Source organism: Spermophilus citellus (assembly GCF_964194105.1).
Source record: "Spermophilus citellus genome assembly, chromosome: 8".
Taxonomy (NCBI): domain Eukaryota; kingdom Metazoa; phylum Chordata; class Mammalia; order Rodentia; family Sciuridae; genus Spermophilus; species Spermophilus citellus.
The window spans coordinates 104,523,585-104,535,747 of record NC_138189.1 but is presented as its reverse complement, the minus strand read 5'-3'; the positions used below and the strand labels follow the sequence as shown (position 1 = coordinate 104,535,747).

General features: G+C 36.5%; 1 protein-coding gene across 1 annotated transcript in view; it reads left to right on the top strand.

Moving 5' to 3' along the window:
* Nucleotides 1-12,163, top strand: part of BANK1 (B cell scaffold protein with ankyrin repeats 1) — a 299,134-nt gene that overhangs the window by 69,276 nt on the left and 217,695 nt on the right. The window contains exon 3 of the mRNA XM_081304567.1: nt 7,903-8,057. Within this exon, the coding sequence (XP_081160693.1) occupies nt 7,903-8,057 (155 nt within the window). The remainder of the gene's footprint in view (nt 1-7,902; nt 8,058-12,163) is intronic.

The window sequence follows — 12,163 nt, the reverse complement described above, 5'->3', positions numbered from 1 at the left end:
TTTTATCACATAGAATATTTTTATCTGTTCTCATATTGCTTAGATTGCTTCCAATTTTCTGCATTATAAACAGTGCTTCTGTGAACATTCATAGAGACAAATCTTTTTATACATCCATAATTATGTCCCCAGGGTAAATAAAATTGCTCTTCTTAACCTTATATTGCAGAGGTCTTGCACAAAATCTTAGATACTGCCACATTGAATGACTTACCTCTTTTTGCTTTAAGGAATATTAAATCAATTTCCTAGTTCTTTTATCAATTCACAAAATCATTAAGCTAGTTTTATATAACTGTCCATCGTTATGATTTGGGTGTGTGAGAATATGTGCCGAAGAGAGAGAGAATGAGAATTCTTAAAACATTTTAAACTGTTAAAGCACTAAAGGCTGATTTTCATTTCTTTTTAAACAACACCTATATTGGGAAAAATCTGGGAATCGCAGGTGCTTTCGTGCCTTAATTCTGCAACTATCACAAAACAGAAATAAAACAATGCTAAACAACAACTAATGACTTTCCTTCTTAGATGAAGCGAGGAGACAGATATATCAAGCAATTGTCTTTTATGATGCTTTGCTTTTCTTGATAACTTACCTGTAGAGAACTGGCATGTTTTACTCATTTAGATACAATAAGCTAGACTTTTGTCTAGCTCTGTCTGACTTTATTGACTTTGACTCTTCTTCCCTTACATTGCCAATGCTCTTTAGTCAAGGACCACCAAGAACATACTTGAACTTGAACTGTTTGTAGTTTTGCTTGTTGCAACAAAGAAAAGACATTCTATGGGGAACCACAGGATGTCTCAGTGAAGGAGTATTACAAAAGATTATAGGATTTAGGCTGGTGTTATGTGATTTGAGGGAGGTTGTCAAGAAAAAAAAGGGCTTCACTATAGTTTTCTTGCTCTCAAGAAGTGGGGTAATTTTATGATTTGATATAATAATGACTATATTTACAAGGAGGGTCAACTGTTCCAGTTTTCTTGGGACAGAGAGGGTTTCTGGAACATGGTATTTTTATCACCTATGCCAGAAAAATCCCAGGCAAACTGGGCAGAGAAGCTCACCCTATCTAGAAAACAGCAGAAATGAAAAGAAGCTAAAGTTGTCATTGGTAAAGATGCAGCAGCCAGATGTCTGTCTGACCTTTGTGTGATCTGGGTAATCCTGTTTTTGCAGAGTGGTCTTGACTCTCTATCCATCACATGTCTTTGTCTGGTACTGAGAAGATATTGATGTTCGGTAGGAACTCACCAGGGCCTACCTGTGAGTTCAAAGTGGGCTTGTGGAAAACCAAAGCATTCTTATTCCTCAGGCCAGTTTTATGGGTCAGAAACAGATCCCTGCTTTCCCTTTTACGGTTTTCTTGTTTGGGAATTTGAAGGATACTTTTGGGTGGGCCTAAGAGTTTACACCTGTTGTTGCAATGAAGATAGTTGCATTTTGAGTGTCTTGATTTTAGACAAGTTAATTCTATGCCCCAAAGAAACATTTTAAACAAATTTTTAAAAATTGTCTCATTACTTGCTACATATTTTTTCAACAGAGACCAATGTTTTAATGATTGACACTAAAAGTAAAATTATTAATTGTTAAAACAATAACTACTCTACTAAATTCACTTTTAGTGTATTCAGTATCCTTAGAAATATACATTAAAAAAAACAATTTTTGTATATAGAACACTTATTTTCGTAGAACAGATTAACATTTTGATGAACACTAGTATTTCAATATTAAACTAAATTTTATTGAAGTATTAGTTTTGCTTATTAAATTAGAAATATAATTAAAGTTTAATAATTGTTCTGATTTAAATTTTCTAATTTAAAATAAAATGATTTTTATTACAATCATGAAAAAAGAAATTATCTAATGCTTTTTGTATTTATTGCTTTACTTCAATAGTAATTGAAGTCTTTTTAAAACACAACTAGTAGCTCTCTCTCTCTTTTGCTAGCCTCTTCAGTAAACTTCACTATCACAATAGGTGGCTGGAGGCTGGAGCTACAAGGAGCCATCCTGGAGCTGGTTTAAAGGTTATGTCTCCTCTCCATTTGCAGAGATATTGGTTAACTTCCTGTGGAGGAAAGGAGATGGAAAATGGAATGAAGCCAGGTTACTAGTTTCATAGCAACAAAACCCAGGTCCTCCCACCCTCACATCCCCAACTTATGTGAAAACAAGTACTTTGCATGAATTAGGACTTTGAGGACTGGGACATCTGAATAATATATTAGAGTGACTTCTTCCCATCCCTTCTAATACCTCTCCTCCCAAGCATCAAATAAACTTATAAGAGTAAACAGTAACTCAACAGTCAAACAGAACAAGAAGTATCATGAGCATAAAAAAGCAAGGAAGAAAAGGAGTACAAACAATGCAGGACAGCCTAAATATTCAGGAGGACCTGGAGTCATCAGAAAAATGGCCATATAAAGAACTCAAGGAACACCTTAGACAGATGGAAAGGAACCTTAAAGATCACATTGAAAATGAATTACAAAAACAGATAAAAGAAGAAGTTAAGCATCTTTATCAGGAGATAGAGATTATAAAAAAAATCAAACAATAATTCTAGAAATGAAGGAAACGATAAACCAAATTAAAAACTCAATCGAGAGTATCACTAACAGAGTGGAGCAAGTAGAAGCCAGAACGTCAGATAATGAAGACAAAATATATCATCTTGAAAAGAGTCTAGCCAACTCAGATAGGCTGGTAAAAATTTTCACGAGAAAAACATCCAAGAGATTTGGGATAACTTAAAAAAACCAAACTTATGAGTCATCGGGATAGAGGAAGGCACAGAGATTCATACCAAGGGAATGAGTAACTTGCTGAAGGAAATAATTACAGAAAACTTTCCAGAAATGAAAAAGGAAACAGATATACAAATTGTAGATGCATACAGGACACCGAGCACACAAAATCACAGTAGACTAACGCCAAGACACATTGTTATGAAGCTATCCAATATACAGAACAAAGAGAAAATATTAAAAGCTACAAGAGAAAAGAGGCAGATTACATTTAGGGGTAAACCAATAAGGTTGACAACGGATTTTTCATCACAGACGCTGAAAGCAAGAAGATCCTGGAACAACGTATTTCAAACACTAAAAGACAACGGATGCCAACCAAGAATTCTGTATCCAGCAAAATTAAGCTTCAGATACAACAACGAAATAAAAATCTTTCATGATAAACAAAAGCTAAAAGAATTTGTAGCCAGAAAACCAGCATTGCAAAGCGTCTTGAGCAAAACTCTACACGAGGAAGAAATGGAAAACAATAACCAAAACCATCAGCGGGAAGTGCCTCAGTAAAGACAGAGGATGGGGGGAAAGCTAATCATGGAGAAACAAACTAAATTAGGGGAAAAAAAAGAGATAAATAATCAAACATGGCAGGAAGTACAAACCATATATCAATAGTAACTCTAAACGTTAATGGCTTAAACTCTCCAATAAAGCGACATAGGCTGGTAACATGGATTAAAAAAACAAATCCAACAATATGCTGCCTCCAGGAGACACATCTGATTGGAAAAGACATACACAGGCTCAAGGTAAAAGGTTGGGAAAAAATATACCAAGCACACGGTCCTCGTAAGCAAGCAGGCGTGGCCATCCTCATATCGAATAAAATCGACTTCAAGACTAAGTTAATCAAAAGGGATAAGGAAGGACATTATATACTGTTAAAAAGGAACCATTCACCAACAAGACATAACAATTATCAATATTTATGCACCAAATAATGGCGCTGCGACGTTCATAAAACAAACTCTCCTCAAGTTCAAGAATCAAATAGACCACAACACAATAATCATGGGTGACTTCAACACACCTCTCTCACCATTGGACAGATCCTCCAAACAAAAGTTGAATAAAGAAACTATTGACCTCAATATCACAATCAATAACCTAGACTTAACTGACATATATAGAATATATCAACCATCATCAAGTGGATATACTTTTTTCTCAGCAGCACATGGAACCTTCTCAAAAATAGGTCATATATTATGCCATAGGGCAACCCTCAGTAAATATAAAGGGGTTGAGATAATACCATGCACTTTATCAGATCATAATGGAATGAAACTGGAAATCAATGATAAAAGAAGGAAGGAAAAATCCTACATCACATGGATAATGAACAATACGTTACTGAATGATCAATGGGTTACAGAAGACATAAAGGAGGAAATCAAAAAATTCTTAGAGATAAATGAAAATACAGACACAACATATCGGAATCTATGGGACACAATGAAAGCAGTTTTAAGAGGGAAATTCATCGCCTGGAGGTCATTCCTCAAAAAAAGGAAAAACCAACAAATAAATGAGCTCACACTTCATCTCAAAGCCCTAGAAAAGGAAGAGCAAAACAATAGCAAATGTAGCAGAAGGCAAGAACTAATTAAAATCAGAGCAGAAATCAATGAAATTGAAACAAAAGAAACTATTGAAAAAATCAACAAAACAAAAAGTTGGTTCTTTGAAAAAAAAATAAGATTGACAGACCCCTAGCCATAATAACGAAGAGAAGAAGAGAGAGAACTCAAATCACTAACATACGGGATGAAAAAGGCAATATTACAACAGACGCTTCATAAATACAGAAAACAATTAGAAATTATTTTGAAAACCTATATTCCAATAAAATAGAAGAAAGTGAAGACATCGATAAATTCCTTAAGTCATATGATTTGCCCAGACTGAGTCAGGAGAAAACTCACAACTTAAACAGACCAATATCAATAGATGAAATAGAAGAAGCAATTAAAAAACTTCCAACAAAGAAAAGCCCAGGACCGGATGGGTATAGAGCGGAGTTCTACAAAACCTTTAAAGAAGAATTAATACCAATACTTTTCAAGTTATTTAAGGAAATAGAAAAAGAGGGAGCTCTTCCAAATTCATTCTATGAGGCCAACATCACCCTGATTCCGAAACCAGACAAAGACACCTCAAAGAAAGAAAACTACAGACCAATATCTCTAATGAACCTAGATGCAAAAATCCTCAATAAAATTCTGGCGAATCGGATACAAAGGCATATCAAAAAAATTGTGCACCATGATCAAGTAGGATTCATCCCTGGGATGCAAGGATGGTTCAATATACGGAAATCAATAAATGTTATTCACCACATCAATAGGCTTAAAGATAAGAACCATATGATCATCTCAATAGACGCAGAAAAAGCATTTGACAAAGTACAGCATCCCTTTATGTTCAAAACGTTAGAAAAAATAGGGATAAAAGGAACTTACCTCGACATTGTAAAAGCTATCTATGCCAAGCCTCAGGCTAGCATCATTCTGAATGAAGAAAAATTGAAGGCATTCCCTCTAAAATCTGGAACAAGACAGGGATGCCCCCTATCACCACTTCTATTCAATATAGTTCTCGAAACACTGGCCAGAGCAATTAGACAGACGAAAGAAATTAAAGGCATAAAAATAGGAAAAGAAGAACTTAAATTATCACTATTTGCGGATGACATGATTCTATACCTAGAAGACCCAAAAGGGTCTACAAAAAAACTACTAGAACTAATAAATGAATTCAGCAAAGTGGCAGGATATAAAATCAACACACATAAATCAAAGGCATTTCTGTATATCAGCGACAAAACTTCTGAAACGGAAATGAGGAAAAACACTCCATTCACAATATCCTCAAAAAAAATAAAACACTTGGGAATCAACTTAACAAAAGAGGTGAAAGATTTATACAATGAAAACTACAGAACCCTAAAGAGAGAAGTAGAAGAAGATCTTAGAAGATGGAAAAATATACCTTGTTCATGGATAGGCAGAACTAACATCATCAAAATGGCGATATTACCAAAAGTTCTCTATAGGTTTAATGCAATGCCAATCAAAATCCCAATGGCATTTCTTGTAGAAATAGATAAAACAATCATGAAATTCATATGGAAAAATAAAAGACCCAGAATACCAAAACAATTCTAAGCAGGAAGTGTGAATCAGGTGGTATAGCGATACCAGATTTCAAACTATATTACAGAGCAATAGTAATAAAAACAGCATGGTACTGGTACCAGAACAGGCAGGTGGACCAATGGTACAGAATAGAGGACACAGAGACTAATCCACAAAGCTACAACTATCTTATATTTGATAAAGGAGCTAAAAACATGCAATGGAGGAAGGATAGCATCTTCAACAAATGGTGTTGGGAAAACTGGAAATCCATATGCAACAAAATGAAACTGAATCCCCTCCTCTCACCACGCACAAAAGTCAACTCAAAGTGGATAAAGGAGCTAGATATCATATCAGAGACTCTCCGTCTGATAGAAGAAAAAGTTGGCTCCGACCTACAGATTGTGGGGACGGGCTCAAAATTCCTTAATAGGACACCCATAGCACAAGAGTTAATAACAAGAATCAACAAATGGGACTTTCTTAAACTGAAAAGTTTTTTCTCAGCAAGAGAAACAATAAGAGAGGTAAATAGGGAGCCTACATCCTGGGAACAAATTTTTACTCCTCACACTTCAGATAGAGCCCTAATATCCAGAGTATACAAAGAACTCAAAAAATTAGACAATAAGAAAACAAACAACCCAATCAACAAATGGGCCAAGGACATGAACAAACACTTCACAGAGGAGGACATACAATCAATCAACAAGTACATGAAAAAATGCTCACCATCTCTAGCAGTCAGAGAAATGCAAATCAAAACCACCCTAAGATACCACCTCACCCCAGTAAGATTGGCAGCCATGATGAAGTCAAACAACAACAAGTGCTGGCGAGGATGTGGGGAAAAGGGTACTCTTGTACACTGCTGGTGGGACTGCAAACAGGTGCGGCCAATTTGGAAAGCAGTATGGAGATTCCTGGGAAAGCTGGGAATGGAACCACCATTTGACCCAGCTATTGCCCTACTCAGACTGTTTCCTGAAGACCTTAAAAGAGCACACTACAGGGATACTGCCACATCGATGTTCATAGCAGCACAATTCACAATTGCTAGACTGTGGAATCAACCCAGAGGCCCTTCAATAGATGAATGGATAAAAAAAATGTGGCATTTATACACCATGGAGTATTACGCAGCACTAAAAAATGACAAAATCACGGAATTTGCAGGGAAATGGATGGCACTAGAGCAGATTATGCTTAGTGAAGCTAGCCAATCCCTAAAAAAACAAATACCAAATGTCTTCTTTGATATAATGAGAGCAACTAAGAACAAAACAGGGAGGATGAGCAGGAAGAAAAGATTAGCATTAAACAGAGACATGAGGCGGGAGGGAAAGGGAGAGAAAAAAAGGGAAATCACATGGAAATGGAGGGAGACCCTCATAGTTATACAAAATAACATATAAGAGTTTACGAGGGGAAGGGGATAACAAACATGGAGGGAAATGAATTGCAGTATATGGGGTAGAGAGAAGATGGGAGGGGAGGGGAGGGGGGATAGTAGAGGATAGGAAAGGTAGCAGAATACAACAGTCACTAATATGGCAGTATGTAAAAATGTGATGTGTAACCGTTGTGATTCTGCAATCTGTATTTGGGGTAAAAATGGGAGTTCATAACCCAATTGATTCTAATCTATGAAATATGATTTGTCATGAGCTTTGTAATGTTGTGAACATCCAATAAAAAAAAACACAACTAGTAGATGAGCATATTATTATATAGTAGATCTACTCTGGTCATAAATGTTGCAATATTAGTTAAATTGAGAACATTATTTTAATTATTGATATATGATTAGTTATTTCAGCTGGCTTAAACTCAGTTTTGTTTTCCCACGTATGCATGAAATTTATTGATCATCAATTAGTCTTTATAATAATGGATGAAATAATATAATCCATTTTTGCAAAAATTTCTTTAGATTCTGAAGACTACCTTGAGGTCAACATTCCAGCCGACCTAGGAGTCATGCATTCTGGGGAAATAAGTCAGAGAAAGGATGAAGAAGATTCATCAGAAACTTCAAGAAGCATCATGCCACTGGCAGTAGTGCTCCCTGCTGAAATTCCATGTGAGGTCAGTAAGTGTGTCTTAAAAATTTAAGTGGCCTGCTGTTTTAATAAATACCACATTTCTCTAGACTGTAAGCTATAACATTTTGGTCTACCTTGCTCATGACTGTGTCCCCAGAACCTTGAACAATATCTTGGAATTACAAGGCATTTGACATATACTTATTGACTAGTTGGACATTGGAAAATATATGAAAGCTGAATTTTATCCATTGTTACTTGCTTTTTTACAAAAAGATACATATATAACTTTACATTAACATACACAAACACATATCAAGCTGCTTAAGAGAAAATTGGATTTTCTTTTCCCAAAGGGAAACATACTCTTCATACCCTTGAACCCAATTTGAAAATACTTATCTTTAGAAACATCAAATTGTCCATCATAAAAGTGTAGGAAAGGCCGGCATTATTAAGTAGAAATGCCGTAAGAGCTCTAAGTTGTGGTCCTCCAGGAAATGACTAAGGTTGGAGAAGGATTTCTGGAAAGATCCCTATATGAAAATATATTCCTGACATTTCTTCCTCCTAAATCTTCCTTGGAATGAACCAAGAAAATAAACCACTTGTAGAGCTGGAACTGAATCTCTGCTGTGTAATCTGCTGACAACACGAAAAATGCTGGACCTCAGAGTTTACAATGTCTGTGAGAGGAAAGAGCCAGAGACCCTGGGGGAGGCTTACAGGAGCTGCAGGAAAGAGTCCTTCTGACTGAAGCTGGTGGATGCTCAGGACCTGAGGGCAGTGGCTTGCTAATGGCTTTGAGTGGGTTCCTGATCCTGCCGTGAGGGAAGCTAAGCATCCTGTGGAGTTGGTTGAAGCTCAGTTCCCTCAATTCCACCCAACATTCAGGCCTGAGAAGAATTGCTGTTTTAAGGTACTTTGCTATAAGTTCTAGAGGAACAAAAACTGATTAAACATTATTTTAGAGACCCCAGGAATTTCAACTATACATGTTTAAGGGAACTGACACAGATAATCAGGCAAAGAGAAATTACATCACATTTAAAATGACTCAGGAACTTAAGGAAGGGAGATGAGGCAAAATAATCTAAACTAGCTCCCATTGAGTTGGAAATAATGGAAGAAGCAGAAAAGAACTATAATAAAAGAGAAATGTGAACTACTCTCAAGTAGATGAAATTAAAGCAAAAAAAAAAAAAAAAAAAAAAAAAACAACTCTGAGACTAAAAATAATTCACCAGGAGTTAGGCAGTAAGTCTAAATTGCTGCTTTTAAAAATATCTGCAAAAGTAAAATTTGAACACTGTAAAATCCTCCTATTACTAAAGTCACAAAGAAAGTGAAGTCCAAAAATCAAGCCTCACAGTCCTCAGGCAGAGGTGTCTAATGCAGAACGCTGGTAAGGACAGGGGTTGTTCAGCAGAGTCATGGGCCCTTCTTTAATTGGCATTCTTTAAGACCCTCTGAAGTTAAATGCAATATCAAATGTCTCTTTGGTACTCCACTTTTTAAAAAATCCTAAATATGAAATGTCATGCAAGGTTATTTTAACATGAGCCCACCCCCTGAAATTTCAAAATAATCTCTTCCTTTTTTACCAAAAACAGTTATCCCAGGCAAAATCTTGTATACAACAAGGACCTAGATCTTGATAAAATCTGAATCCATTTGACTGTTGCCAAGCCCCACAGAAAAGACCATTTGTACTCAACTGAGTAAAATCATGTTTGGGGTTTGCTGGGATAATGCTCCGTCTATGCCAATTGTCTGAAAGCTCAACCCTTGAACTTCAAATCTTTTCTAAGAAGTCTTCCAATTAGTCGATGAATAAAGACCATTTCTCTTCATCAAGGAAGCAATACTTGAGGTTTCATTGCCCTCCCAATCTCCAAAAAATTAAAATACCGCTCCTGCCTGTCACCAAGTTTTATGTGAGATGTGCCTCATTCACACCCAGGTTCTTCAAAACCTATTTATTTCCCTTTGTAGTTGTGTTTCCAGCATGCTGACTTGAACATGAATCCTCCCCAGGGGCCTAATCTTCACTGTGAGTTGGAAGGGAGTTTAATTTCCTCCCACTGCTGTTTCTGGCTGTGGAATTGCACTATGGATTTTCCTCCTGGAGAAGTTCTGCTCCCTGTCCCCTCATGTTCTGGAGACCAGCTTTGGTGGATTGTTAACTGAAGCACTGGTTGATATTGCTGCTGTAGCCCTGGGTACCTTTTTACTTTCCCCAATGTTCTTCCTTTCCACAGAGTTTAAATTTTTTCCTAGGCTTTGAAAAATCTTTCAAAACAGCAGGAAAAAAAATTTTTTTTCAGTCTCCTCCATGTTTTTTCCACACACTAGTGAAGATATGCCCCTAGTATTCTATTTATGTATGTTGTTCTTGGCCTCTTTGAGAACTCCCTAAGTTTAAATTTTAGATTTAGGTTTAAATCTTTTTAACTCAGCCTCTTTTTAAACTTTCTCTAGAATTGTCACACTTTGTTCTATTTTACTATTTTTAAAAAATGTTTTCTTTGTTTATTGGCCTGAACATTTGTTTTTCTAGCATATTTCTCTTGACTTTTGTCTTGTAGGGTAACAGATCGTGAGTGATATAAAACTAATGAGTTCTAGGTCTGCTAAATACATCCACTGTTCAAACAATTCTCATGCAATTCTTGCAATTCTATTTCCTTGATCAAAAAGCCACCTGGGAGGCCTTCTCCATTTGGAACAACATTTAAGTCACAAGTGGACCTCATTATTTGGTAGCTCCTCTTATTTATGCTCTTATTCCAAAGTCAGGATTCCATAATTATTTCAGGAAAATTCCCTCAGAGTAGCCGTTCTCAACTGGGGGGTAATTTTGCCCTCCTTATACCTAAGAGATATGTGGCAAGTCTGTAGGCTTTTTTTTTTCTTTTTTAAAAAATTTATTTCTTACATACATGACAATAGTGGAGTGCATTACATTCATAATTATCTATTCACATCACAATTTTTGTAACTCTGTATATAGAGTATGTTCACACCAAATTATGCCATTATATATGAGCTCTCTTATTTTTTGCATACAATTATTAATATACCTTTATACCACCATTTATCATATCTCTGTATATAAGGTATGTTGACCCAAATTCACATCTTCATACATGTATTTTGTAAAATGATGACCAAATCTTTCCATCATCCTAGCTATTCCCCTTCTCCCTCTCTTTCCCTCCCACCCCTATTCCCTAGAGGTAATTTTCCTCCCATGCTCTCCCTCCCTACCCCACTTTGAGTCACCCCCCTTATATCAGAGAAAACAGTCGGCATTTGTTTTTTTGGGGACTGGCTCACTTCACTTAGCTTTTTTGTTGTCACAAGTTGGGGAATTGCTACTGGCTTCTAATGGGCACAACTAGAATGCTGTAAAACATTCTACAATGCACAGAACAGTCTGATGACAATGGGTTTTTCTGGTGTAAAAATGTGCATCTGATACTGCTCAACTAAAGTTAAATCCTGCCTTGAGTGTAGGAAATGTATCCACCTTCTTGTCGTAAGTGAATCACCTTCAAACTTTCCCACCATGGCATCAAGAGTTCAGTGCTCCTGTCAGAGGCTTCTCAGAATCAGTCCAGATGTCCTATAGTCACTTGTTTGCGCTGCCTGGTCTTTAATGAGATCCCAGTCACTTCTTTTTACAGTTTTACCCAGTGCTGTAAGGGGGATTCGCTGTGTTGGGCACCCCTCTCAGAAGTACTGCCATTTTCTCCCTGAAGCTTCACTTCTCTTATCATTTCGGTGAACTCCCATCACAGACTTGGTTATGACCCTTATATCTTTTCCGAAATGGCACCATCTTAATGAGAGACAAGGGTGAGCTTATCTTTTTATCTTGTTTGATCTGTAAGTAGCGCTTTAATAGGTCATTTTCCCTTCCTTTTAGAAGAAACCGCCCATTGCAATCTTGGCTTTTCTGCCCCCAAATCTTTTACTTCCTTTAGTAGAATCCACTGATGCTCCTTTAATATCTTATTCTCCCACTTCAGCTATCCTGATGATAAAACCAAAACATTTTTTAAAACCAATTCAGTCACTCATTGATTTCTTGAACAAATTGAGTTCTTAAAGTAATAGTGCAATCACAGAAAGCCCTTTAAGTGG